The 12,903-nt window shown below is 51.7% G+C and overlaps 4 protein-coding genes across 4 annotated transcripts; 3 read left to right on the top strand and 1 right to left on the bottom strand.

The window, feature by feature from the left end:
- Nucleotides 1–220: 220 nt before the first annotated feature.
- Nucleotides 221–2,536, bottom strand: W97_02378 (uncharacterized protein; the record flags this gene model as incomplete). Its single annotated transcript, XM_007780278.1, has 4 exons — nt 221–823; nt 882–1,176; nt 1,243–1,872; nt 1,926–2,536. The coding sequence occupies 4 exons, from the start codon at nt 2,534–2,536 to the stop codon at nt 221–223; spliced, it is 2,139 nt and encodes a 712-aa protein (XP_007778468.1).
- An 896-nt stretch (nt 2,537–3,432) lies between these two features.
- Nucleotides 3,433–5,196, top strand: W97_02377 (uncharacterized protein; the record flags this gene model as incomplete). The annotated part of the gene is made up of 2 exons (XM_007780277.1): nt 3,433–4,853; nt 4,911–5,196. 2 exons carry the CDS (start codon nt 3,433–3,435, stop codon nt 5,194–5,196), a joined length of 1,707 nt encoding a protein of 568 aa, XP_007778467.1.
- Nucleotides 5,197–6,675: 1,479 nt separating this feature from the next.
- W97_02376 (uncharacterized protein) lies at nt 6,676–7,894 on the top strand (the record flags this gene model as incomplete). The annotated part of the gene is made up of 2 exons (XM_007780276.1): nt 6,676–7,338; nt 7,409–7,894. 2 exons carry the CDS (start codon nt 6,676–6,678, stop codon nt 7,892–7,894), a joined length of 1,149 nt encoding a protein of 382 aa, XP_007778466.1.
- A 1,791-nt stretch (nt 7,895–9,685) lies between these two features.
- W97_02375 (uncharacterized protein) lies at nt 9,686–12,106 on the top strand (the record flags this gene model as incomplete). Its single annotated transcript, XM_007780275.1, has 4 exons — nt 9,686–10,169; nt 10,228–10,351; nt 10,414–10,626; nt 10,930–12,106. 4 exons carry the CDS (start codon nt 9,686–9,688, stop codon nt 12,104–12,106), a joined length of 1,998 nt encoding a protein of 665 aa, XP_007778465.1.
- Between the last annotated feature and the right edge of the window lie 797 nt (nt 12,107–12,903).

Genomic DNA, 12,903 nt, shown 5'->3' with positions numbered 1-12,903 from the left:
CAAGGGGCAGGCTTTTCGCATCTCTGGCACTGTCTCTGCTCACAGCACCATCTTCGGCGTTCATCAGCGAAGTTGCTATCTGTCGTTTCTCATACCTGGCTATCTACAGCTGTATATTATAGCATTACCTCGTGTCTCATCCTCATCTCTTTCATTTTCCCACTTTTCACGCCATCCACGAAGAACATCGACAGTATGTGTGACTTCTCACACGAAACTCTCACGTCTTCAGGATATTGGCGGCAACCAAAATCCCATTCGCAGTCTTGGTCACCCATTCCGCAGCAAGTGTCACATTTCCCGCCTGCAGCGCCTCCGTGATGCCAGGATACGTAACAGGCGCGTACCCAGTATCCAATCCCGGCGCAAACAAGACATGCTGGAAGAACTCCCTGTCCGGCAGCCCCCCCTGGCTGGTGAAGCCGCGCGAGAAGTCCTTGTACTTCCGATTCACGACCTCAAGCAGTGCCGCGTCACCGGTGGCTTGAGCTTGCCCTTGCAGCGCCACCACCTCCGCGGCGCGTGTCTCGAAGACGTCGATGGCGGCGAGGAGCTCGCTCGTGTCGAGCTGCGAAGAGGTGGAGTTGATGACGGCGAGTAGCTGGTCGTAGTATAGCTGCATCTGCTCGGCGTAGTTGGGGATGTCGAAAGGGAGGAGGTCGTCGGTAGAAAGATGATAAGCTAGGAGGGTCAAGTACTGGCCCATTGCCGTGTGGACGCGGAATCCAGGATCGCCGTAGGTCACCATCCAGTGGTAGCTGTCGTAATTAGAATGGTAGTGATATACAGGATCGTCCGGTCCTGCATCACTCCCTACATCAAGCTAGTGGAGAGGGTGTTAGTGTTTCGTGCTGGAAGGGGAAGATGAGTATCGCACGTACGGAGCTGATGCCTCTGTGCAGGAAGCTGGTGTAGTCGGAGCCGGAACCAAGCACGCCTACTACGCCTTGTGTCTCAGCGAACCAGACGTCAAACAGGGTTTCATTCATCGCTTCGCCCTGCGGGAATATGACTTTGCGCATCGTCTCGACCGCAATCGTGTGCAAATCTCCGGTAGCACTTAGCGACGGCCGCGGTCCGGAGCAGCCCACGTCGATGTTGAGATAGGCCACCGCGCTTCCTGTGAGCCAGGGAATGTACTCCTCCATCCACTCTGTAGATCCCACAAGTCCGTATCTAATCGAGCGGCACACCGAGTAAGTCTATAATTCCCACTTTTACTCGAAGGAAAAGACAACGTACTCTTCAGCATCCCACGAAGCGAGCACAATAGTCCGCTTGGGCTGCCACCCGGTCTCGATCAGTCTGCCAAAGGCCTTCGAGAGCTCAATCATGATAGCGCTGCCGGAGTTGGGATCAGCAGCGCCTCCAATCAGCCAGGCATCACGATGGTTGCCGATGATGAGGACCTCATCTTGGCTCGTGCCGTTTATCACTCCGACCGCGTTCCAGATAGGCGTGTACGCGTCCTCCATTACGTTCGACATCGAGATGACAGCTCCGGGTGCTGGGCCGGTGCTGTAGGTGACGTTGAGCCCACCTACCCAGCGAGTGCGGTTGACCTGGTTCCCGGGCGTGCCGTAGCCGTCTAGTGCCGCAAGGAGGGGAATGACTTCTTCGTAGGAGATAGGGATCGAAGGGATGGACGGGGTCACAACGCCCTTGTCTGCCCGCGGTGAATCTTCCTTTGATGGATAGCCCGGTGTTGTAGGATCGCCGGGATATGTGGACAGAAACTGGACCGACCCTCGCTGAACAGAGCTCGGGTTCCGCGCTGGTCCATCTGGATAGGCGGCATAGCCGTTCGCTTCGGTCACGTTGCCATCGTCGCCGGGATCTGTGAAGATGATCGCTCCTATCATACCATAGTTCCTATCATATCATGTTTTAGTAGCTCTCCAATCAGCTTGGGTTCTGGTTCTTACTGGGCATTCTTGACTTTCAACCCTCGGAAAGGCCCGCCGTACTTCGCGAGGGCAATCCTCCCCTCGAGCGGCACACCGAGCTCTACTAGGCGCTCAAAGTCGACCTGCTGCCCACGACCGACGTAGACGTACTCTGCCGTAGCGTTGCCGGTGAACGAGTAGCCATGGAAGGTGGGGATTCGGTTTGGATAGCCGGTTGTCTCGTCTTCCGGTAACACATCTTCTTCCAGAGACGGAGTGTAGCTGCTGCCGTTCGGGTACGAGAGAGTGATGGACTTGGACACGGGATAATTTAGGTAGACGTGATACTCTGCCAAAGAAGATGTAAAGCCGTTCTCAGACCACCGGTCTGCGGTCCACTGCGCCTGGCTTCGGTTACGGCCAGCGACGTGATCTCCGTGGGTGTAGTAGTAGGACCAATCGCTGATCGTGTTGTTGTCGAAGGAATTGGCAAGAATTGACTCTTGCTCGGTCAGAGTAGGCGGGAAAGCTGCCTGACGCCTCGACAGCCGACGAGATGCGTGTTGGGAGTGGCCCAGGGCGGAGTGGTCCCGCTGACAAGCGTACACCGTCGTCCCGAAGGCTAACGCAAATGTAAAGGCGGACTTCATTCTGATGGAAACTGAAGCTCTGCGGAAAAGGATCAAGTCCGCGTTGTGACGACAACACGTCCAGCGCGGGCAGCGAGGAGCTTGATATATGCATCACCGGCAGCAGCTGTCGAGCTCCGCAGAGCTTCATCCCGGATCATCGGCGTCGCTAGCCATCCCAAGCTCGTAATCTCTGGGTTGCTGCATGACGGTGAGGGGTGATGCAACAGGGTTGAGGTGAAAGCGTTCACGAAGTTGAGTACGTACTCAAGTACCACCTGCCTGATCGGTTGTAGAACATGTGGAAAACGTGGGGATCCAAATGCGGGGGTGACACAAGCAAGGTACCGGAGTTGGATAGCGGCGCTGCTACACCTCCATCTCACCTCTGGTGGTTAGTGTCCGTTACTGTAGGGTATGCACGCTGCATGGTACACGATCTGATAGGTTACAGAAGCGCGTTTCCCGGTTCTAGCCAATGAATGGGCTCGGATACGGAGCAAACCGCATGGCAGGCCACCTGCAGACGAGCAGGGTGCAAGGAGGTTCTCCATGCGCGATGACGGCGGGGCTGATGGCAGAGCATTATTCCGTGCGATTCCGAGGTTTCCTGAGGCCGCTGCAACCCGCTGCCTGGGATTGATCTTGCCAAATCCCGGACTTGAGAGCGTCCGGGTGACACAAACCGCCAGCCCCATCTTTGGTGGGCAAACGTTATCGTCGAAGAATGGGTACATACAGAGCTGAGTTCGAAGGGCTAGGCGAGAGGCGGCGCATATAAGCTCGTAAGCGTGTTGCAACCACCAGAAGAGGCCAACACTGTAATCTCTCAACTCAAACTCCAGCGCCAACGTCCTTTCACTTCGCGTCACTGCTCAAGTCATAGCCATGATCTGCCGGCAGTCGTATTGGCAGTCATGCCTCATTTCCTCACCCCTCTCCGCCAACCGGTCATTGCAGCGCTCGTTATGCGCTCTTCGTTACTAAGACACCGCACTTTCTCCAAGCCTTGCGCCTATGGTTGTCACCCTTCCCGAGCAATCTCAGATACTTCGGACTCTCGATATGAAGACTTCTTTCGCTACACCAGCGGCCGGTGGCTGTGGGACGAGGATGCGCAACTCTTAGAACGATACACACGATTCAACGTACACGAGCTCCAGCGCGTTGCAGCTCGAAGTGTTGGCGCGCAGGACTGTGTCTCTGTGACCAAACTAGCGGAGGGTGGGTTCAACAAGGTCTTCCGGCTCGTCATGGACAATGGTTCCGTTGCCATTGCGCGTATACCTAATCCCAATGCTGGCCCTGCATTCAAGACAACTGCCTCCGAGGTCGCGACTATGGATTTCGTTAGAACAATCCTTGGAATCCCTGTTCCAGAGGTCTTCGCTTGGAGCGCGGAAGCCGACAATCCTGTGGGTGCGGAGTATATCGTGATGGAGGAAGCAGTTGGTACACAGCTCGGGGAGCTCTGGCGCAACATGGAACTTACTAGCAAGGTTCAAATAGTTAACGAAGTAATCGCAGTCGAGAAGAAGTTGCTCTCTTTGTCCTTCACGCGTTACGGGAATATTTACTTCGCACGAAACGCATTTGCGGGCTGTGAAAAAGCCGAGTTAGCAGGCACCGTCTCTCGCTCACAGAGAGAAGAAGTCGGAGCCCGTTTCGTGGTTGGACCGGTTGTCGACAGAGACTTCTGGAATAAGGAACGGGCATCCATGAACACTGATCGCGGCCCTTGGACATGTTCACAAGATTATCTGAAGGCAATTGCCAAACGGGAAATCTCTTGGATCAGCCGCTACGCCAAACCAAAGCCGACGACCAATCTCTATGCCGCATACGAAGCACAGAGCTTTACCGACACCCACATATCACTCTACCGAAAGTTCCTGGACTCTGTACCTTACCTCCTACCGAACAAGCAAGAGCTTATCAGACCTACCATATGGCACTGGGACCTACAAGCTCCAAATCTATTCGTTCAAGGGGACAAGATTACAGGCCTAATTGATTGGCAGGGGGCTTGGGCTGGCCCTCTCTTCCTGCAAGCACGGCATCCGCGGCTTGTAGACCACAATGGGAAGGTCATGCTGAAGCTGCCCGACAACTACGAAGTGCTTGAAGACCCCAACGAGAAGGCTCGTATTCGTGATCAGGTTGAGAGGTCTATCGTTCTGCACATGTATGAAGCGGGTACCGCCAAAGTCAACCCAGTCCTCCATGAGGTTCTCTATCTGAAACATGGTCGTACAAGGAGAGAAACGGTCGACTTCGCCGCTGATACGTGGGACGGAAGCATCATACGTTTTAGAGAGTGTCTTATCCGAATAGCCCGGTTTGTCTGTTCCTCGTCTCGCAATCAAAAAGTACCGCTAAAACGCACTGACTATAGTCACTGGAATGATTTTAACAGCGAGATGCCCTGTCCAATAAGCTTCTCGGACGAAGAACTGAAAGCACATTATGAAAACGCGGACGGATGGAACGAGAAGGCGGATTTCTGGGCGTCGCTGGATGGATTTGTGCATCGTGACGGGTGGACCTCGAACGATAACTACGAGCAAGCGCTTGAGATATTTGCAGAACTCAGGGAGCAGGGCCTCAAGCATCTGGATGGCGAGGAGTTGGCGGTGTTCGAGGAGCAGACAAGATGGGCTATGAGACAGAATACAAAATAAGTTCCCGCATCAACGCTTAGATATCACATCGCAGCTGCTCCTCATCCATGTCCTTCGCCGCGTCTAGAGACCGCAGTGCCGCTACCGCTCTGTCCCTCTGCCAGATATGTTGCGCGGACGTAGATTCTTGCTCGAAAAGCGGGTCAAGGACGTAAACGCGAGACCAGGAGGAGTGTTGGACATCACGCGTCAACCGAAAGGCGGAACCTGGTATCCTTAGCATCTTGTGTGTAACCAGCTTCCCTCTTGTAGTTGATACAATCAATGAAGCTCTTAGCCATGCTTTCTTACCAGTTACCACTCTCTTGCATAGCACGGGTATGTATGCCACATCCTTGCCGATCACGAAGGAATGTACAAGTTTGAAGAAACGCCTGTAAGTTTAAGGACCGCCGAAAGCTTAGCGGTCGTGGTCACAATATGCTGCCTTCACTCAGCTGGATATACAAGATGCAGCTGGTGGAATAACATCACCGCTGGATTTCAGTGTTCAGCACGTGACGGGTAAAACAACCGGCCGTACAAATATCTGGAACCAGCCGTGCCGCCCGCGGCATTGGTGCACAGCCGCTCAACAACCCCATTAGGCGACAAGCAAAGCCTTGGATACATAGCCCCCAATCTATACTGGCATCACGCCCTCCTTCTCCTTGTTCGTCTCGTGACTTCAAGGGCTTGCTTGATTTAGCCCCCAAAGGTTGTGACAACTCCGCAGTCGTTCCCCGCTCAACGCAGTCGGCTAGCTGCAATAAAGTAGCCATGATGCCCGCGACAATAGCCCAGCTCTCACTACGGATCGCTCTTGTCTTTAAGCGGCGTATTTAAAAAGCAACTTTGAACTAGGGCCTTCCACTTGGTTATCCGGATACACCTGAGGTCTAGGATCTGCATTATGAAGTTATCGCTAGCATCTATTCTACTTTTCTCATTGCCAGCTGTTGCTCATCCAGTTACTTGCACCGTGCAAACTGCCAATGGACCTGTGGTAGGACATAGGGCTGTCAATCGCAGCCGGGTGGTGGAATACTTAGGTATCCCTTATGCCCAACCCCCAATAGGCTCTCTTCGGTTCGCGGCACCGCAAAAGTATACCGCATACGAGACATTTGTTGCCGCCGAATATGTAGGTTTGCCTGGCTGTTGTACTATACTTGTGTTGAAAAAGGCTAATACTACAGGATATCTAGTCTGCGTAAGTGCAGACCGTTACGTGGCCGTCAAAAGCGTCATGGACGAGCCGGCTGCTCTCTTAAGTTTCCGATTCAGGTAGTAGCATGTGTCGCTGACTGGATGTCACAAGTACTTGTCCTCAAAGACCTTCGAGACCCGTCATCTATCCTGACGCGACCCCGCAAGAACTACGGATCGTCGCCAATTTTGCAGGTCAACTGAACCACACTCAAAATGAGGATTGCTTGACGTTGAACATCTGGTCGAATGCAATCAAAAGGAGAGCAAAACCTGTTCTGGTGTTTATACATGGCGGCAGTATGTGCTCTAGCGCTATTAGACGATACCGCAAAACTGACCAATAACGACTACATAGGATGGACTATTGGCGAAAGCAACACCCCGTTCTATAATGGCCAATATCTCGCCGACGCAGAGGATATCATAGTCGTCACACTGAACTACCGCGTCAACATCTTCGGCTTCCCAGGCGCTCCCGAGGGACCTAAAAATATCGGCTTGCTCGATCAACGTCTCGCCGTGGAATGGGTACGCCACAACATCCGTGCCTTCGGAGGTGATCCAAACCGCATCGTGATCATGGGCCAGTCGGCCAGCGCCGCTGCCGTGGACTTTTGGTCCTACGCATACACTCAGGATCCCATTGTTACCGGTTTGATCTCGCATTCCGGGAACGCCTTCAGCTTTCCAACTAACTCCGAAGAGCTTGCTGCGCGGCATTGGTTCAATGCATCGGCCACGCTTGGTTGCGGGTCCATCGGAGATTTGATGGCCTGCATGAGAAGCAAGCCCTTCCCGGAGATCCTGGCTGCTGCTGCGGCAGTAAGGCCACCTGCGGCAGCGAGCCCGGCGCGTGCGCAGGCGGCCTTCCAGGCGACCGTCGATAATCAGCTAGTGTTCGCACCTGAGACGTATGCCCACTTGTCGTCTAGTGGGAAATTTGCTCGACTGGTGAGGCACCGTACGGCGTAGAGATAGGGGCGGTTGCGTAAAAGCTGACTCTAAGGCTCCTCCTGCGTAGCCATACCTAGCGGGGAACACCGACAACGAAGCTGGTTACTATAGAGTAACTGCCTTCGGGCAGAACGTCACTCTTAGCAACGCGGCATGGAATGTCTTCAACCTCGAAGCTTTTACATGTCCACATACATATGAGGCCAACAACCGCGCCAAGTATGGGGTACCGACGTGGCTGTTCCGTTACTTCGGAGACTTTGATAACCTCCGCCTGTACCCAAACAGCTCAGCCTACCACGGTTCGGATCTTCACATGGTGTTTGGCGGCTCGGAGGACGTCAGCGGCTTACCTGACTCGCCTGCTGAACGCGAGACTCGAGCGCTCGTGATGCGCGCTTGGGCAACTTTCGTGAGAAACCCGAGGGAAGGATTGAGAACGGAATTGGGGTGGCCGGAATATAACCGCGAGGGTACGTTGCTCTCCCTCCAGTTTTCTTCTCCCGCGATATATAGTGTCAACGCATCGTTTGCCGCGATCGCCTCTCTCTAGGCGGCTGGCAAGAAATCGTTACTAACCTGTTCTGCAGGTGATACGCTGATCCGGCTGGCTTACAACAACAGCCCTGTTCCATCATTCGTTTCCCCAAGGATTTACGATGGGATCTGTACGTCTCTTAATCTTTCATACTATAGTTTGTAGATCTGTAGACGGATTTTATCCCTCGTGTTGCCTAGCATGTTGTGTTAAGGTCGTTGCTTAACCCTTTCAACAAGTAAGTGAAACTTATCAACAACGGTTACGTGACCCTACCGGATAGGAAGGTTAGACATAAGTGACTCTAAGAGATGCGGTGAAATATATTTGTAGGGCGCATCCATGATCCGCTTCTTTTCTAGCTCCCGGTTACGTCTATTGCATGCAGATAGAACTGCTGCATTAAAAAAGCATTGTGTACCAGGTGAAACAGAGTTCATCTAGCGATTGAAACGCTTCAACCACATGGTCCGACCTGTTAAAAGAGCACTTCTTTCACGCGTTTCCCACATACTACGCAGCAACATGTCAGCGGTAGACTCCTAAGAGGAATTTCATGGTTAGTCGACACACCGAGCGGCTTCTCCTTCGTCCGCCCACGAAACCTTCAGCATAGCTCGCTGGATTGGCGGTATAGTCACTGGGGCTCTGCGTCCTGATTTCCCATCCGACGGCAACCGTGGTTCAGCTTTACTATCTTCTTACGCGAGCCCTGCAACGGCACTATTACCGGGAGATATATTCTTCTGGCGCTAGTTCGCCGCCAGGGACTCTCAAGAGCGAGATCTGGCCACTAAGCAAGGGCAAGGGAGGGCAGGGTAAGGGACAAAGAGATGGAAATTTCCATCGCTCACACCTCGGTTAGGGAACGCATCAACGCAGTAACTATGTAGATCCCATGCTTCGAGGCCTTGTTGACTGCATAATGAACGCGGTGCCGGATGTGGCTGAGCTGTCACACAGTTTCTCAGCCCTGTCCTTGCTAGTCAGTCAAGGATTGGTTAGGTTCAGAAGCTGACCAGATTTCACGAATAAGAATCAAAATTCTACAGATTAACCTTGGTCTTTCAACACCGGGGTCGCAACTAACTGACATTAATATAGTTACCTGTCTCAAAAGTATTTGGCCGCTCGAGAGCTCGAACAAGCACATGGCAGCAGCACTTGCGGAAGGCTGAAGATAGTAGTACGAGTGTAGATACTTCGTCTCTCCTCTGCAGTTCCAGCCTTGTCTTGCAGGGCACGTCGTGGCTAAAAATACTTGCGTACCAAGGCTTTTCCCCACATCAATACCGGATCTTTCCCATCATCACTACTATTGATACCGCAACTAATATGCTTCTAATACGTACTGGACGTTCTAAACGTCTTTCTGCATCTATCGATGAGGTGTGCTTTAAGTTTTAGCACTATTCGACGCCTATAAAGGCTAAAGTTAGTGATCTTCGTGACAGTGCCAAGATTAGGATGCGCACGATTTTTTGGCCACGACATGCGGGGGTAGATAGGCTGCGCCTCGCTCTAAGAAAGCCAAGTAGAAGGACCTATAATGGAACAACGCATTCTCTCACGCTCCCTGTTTACCGTTTCTCTTTTATGCTGTTGTTGTAATCTATTCTTCTACTTTGCTTGCTAGTGATCCGCTTTGTCGTCCGTCGATAAATGCGTCCACCTCTGACTCGGAAAGAAGTCAACAAGCCCGAACGGCCGCGTAAGCCAGCCTTGATCCTTCCTGTAGTTTTCAGCAATACATATTCCTTGACGAGTTGGACCGACGTTGTTAGCTGGTCCGCATGCCCTTGAGTCATGTCTTCACTTCTATCCTCCAACGGCAGAGATGATAGCACGGAAGTTTCGTCAACTATCCAGTTTGATTTCGACAGTATCAATCTCGTCGTCCCGCTATCACAGCCTGGAAGCTCCCCGGATCCTATAATGAGCCCTGCTGAAGACTACAAGCAAGTGGTGCAGAAAGAAGCATTAGCGGCTTTGATATCTTCGGAGCGGCGAGAATCGTCCCCGTCACCTGGACATACATCTTCTCAGAAGAGAGTCTGGCAAGCTTTGCAACAGTTCTCGAATCATCTATACCAAAAAGACTGGTTTTGGGAGTTCCTATCTTGCATTGTCGTTGTCGTCAGCTTTGGTGTTATCACAACCATACTTGCGTGCTACCAGGATCGGCCTCAATCCGACTGGGCCCCGCAGCACTATCGCGTCTCAATCAACGCCGTGGTCGCCGTGCTTACCACAATCGTAAAGGGAGCATCAATGGTGGTTGTGGCAGAGGGTACTCTAAACCGCTCATCATGTTCACAATGTCAGAAGCTGACCAATCGTACCTACAGCTATCAGCCAGCTAAAATGGCTCTGGTTCGAGAAGTCCCATCAACTACAGGACTTCGACCGCTTCGACCGAGCCAGCAGGGGCCCTTGGGGTGCTAGCCGATTGTTGTTTTGGTTTCATGGACCGTGAGTTCTTTAGAAGCTCATGCCAACATTACTGAGAGCTAATTGATCACTCTTCATCCCAGAACACTAGCCCTTCTTGGAGCCCTGCTCACTGTGCTTGCATTAGCTATTGATCCTTTTACACAAAACATTATCGACATTCGCAGCTGTCAGACTCCCGTCACCAACCTTACCGCTACTATCCAGACCGCAAATGTGTACGACGCATATTTAGGGGAAAGACGGCTGGAGTTTATGTCCAGCACCACTAGCGATACTCTTTGGGATGATACATGGTACGGGCTCACCATGGCGATGAAAGCGGCCGTCTACAGTGGGATTTACGGTTCAGCATCCACAGTCATCAACGCTTCGACGGTCTCAAACCATTGTCCTGGTGTGAACTGTACCTTTTCCAGATACACTACCTTAGGAGTGTGTCATCAATGCGCCAATATCACGGAGTATGTCACTACTTCCTGTAACCAATCGGCGGAACAATGGGAGCCTCGCTGTACTATGTCCCTGCCCAATGGACAAAAGCTGCATACTCGCTACGACCATCCTGTCGGTGATGGGTTTTCTAATTGGCCCCACAGGTACTTACTGGCCAACTCAACACTCTCAACCCTGAAGTTGCCCAACTACCCGGGCACTTTCAGCAACTTTTCGATGATTGCAAAAGTGACTTCGGAGTGCTCCGCAGACGAGCCATATTCATATTATTCGGTTCGGCGGTGCGCAACGCCCGACGATATCGATGCCAAACGCGAGGAGACCTATCTCAAACCAATGGCAGTCGAGTGCATCTTGTACTTCTGCTCTAGGACTTTCGATGCACACATGCGGAACGGCGCAGTACAAGAGGTAGAGAAGAACCGTACAGTCGCCTTGACGCCGTGGATCGACACGTACCAGTATTACACCAGCGATCGCACTATTACAGTTCCCAGGACCTTGATCATGGACCCCGAGTTATGCCTGCTTAGCAATGATTCACTAGGCAAGGTATCCACGAGTCCGCCGAGATCAGGCATGCAATGCAATAATCGGAAGGATATGCCTCAAGTAGACTGGGGCGGGGGCAAGGAAACCTACTATTGCTACAACAACGAGACCACTGAGCTGTGGTACAACTCCAGATGTTTGTTCCAGGTCGGTCAGAAGTCTGTGAATGCTGCTGCGAACTTTTTCTGGCACTTGTGGAACGGGACCGTCTCTGGTGGATCGTTTGAGGGAACAAAGGCTGAGCCAGACTTACTAGATGTCCTCTACGGCAGAGGAAACAGCTCCTTTGACGTTGTCGACTGGACATTTCTCAGTATAGCGAATTCGATGACGGCAGCAATTCGGCAGACTGGAGGGTCACCGGCGGTGGAGCAGAATTACACCCGTGTGTACGGTGTCGCCCGAGGCACAGTTCTCATTGCCGATACCTGTATCGGCGTTCGCTGGGTCTGGATATCGCTTCCAGCAACTATAGGAACACTCAGCATTCTCTTCCTTCTTCTGACGGTCATTCAAAGCTCACGAGAAGGCAAGCGGCCAGTATGGAAGTCCACTTCTCTAGCAGTCCTGTACCATGGTCTTGATTCCGCTCTCAATAAGGACTCGGCGACGTTACTCCATACACGGGAGATGGAAGAGCATGCCCGGCGGGTGAAGGTGCGGTTGCAGGAGTCAGGATATAGCTTGTTACTATGTAATATCTCGGAAGGCGTAGCGGAAGAGGCTTTAGATTTAGAAGGTCACGGGAGTGTACATTCAAGGACCTAACGTTATTAGTATCCTAAATTCTATTTATCCTCCCTTATCCACTACGCCTCGCTCGCCTTCCACGCTCTAGCCTCCTCAGCCGAGGTTCCTATAACGGAATACTTCTGCCTCTCCAGCGCGACATCCTCTTCCTCCTCCCATTCCCCTCTCCGCAGCTACTACCTCTCTCTACTTAAGTCTTTTGCCCTAGCTTCTTCTACAGAGGTGCTAGTAACCAGACACCGCTACTTCTCGAGCGGCAGCTACTCTTCTAGCTCGCGCGAGAGGGCGGATAGTAGGCCTATAACACTATTTAGAAGGCTAGAGATCTAGTTATTAGCGAAGCGGCAGAAGGTAATAAAGGGGTTATTATTATTATAGGCGTTATTATTAGTATTAGTAGGAGAGTTAAGCAGGCGGTTATTATCTAAGTTTATAGTAATAGTAGAATAGAAGATATTATACTTGATAATAGTAGACTTATAGTAGTTATAACTCAATATTCTCTTATAGGTATTATACTATTTAGAGTGCTTATTAGAAGTCGATATTAATAATATAGTAGTATTTAAGTATAGGTAGAGATAGTAGAAAGATATATAGAAGATATAGGAAAGCTAAGACCTAATATTATAAGTAACTAGTTTATATTATTTAGAGTAGGCTTATAAGGTAGCCTTTAGGGTTAGGGTTAGGGTTAGGGTTAGGGTTAGGGTTAGGTTAGGGTTAGGGTTAGGGTTAGGGTTAGGGTTAGGGTTAGGGTTAGGGTTAGGGTTAGGGTTAGGGTTAGGGTTAGGGTTAGGGTTAGGGTTAGGGTT

Source organism: Coniosporium apollinis, assembly GCF_000281105.1.
Source record: "Coniosporium apollinis CBS 100218 chromosome Unknown supercont1.9, whole genome shotgun sequence".
In the NCBI taxonomy this organism is placed as follows: Eukaryota; Fungi; Ascomycota; class Dothideomycetes; genus Coniosporium; species Coniosporium apollinis.
The sequence above is the reverse complement of the archived record's forward strand: the minus strand, read 5'-3'. Positions and strand labels throughout refer to the sequence as shown.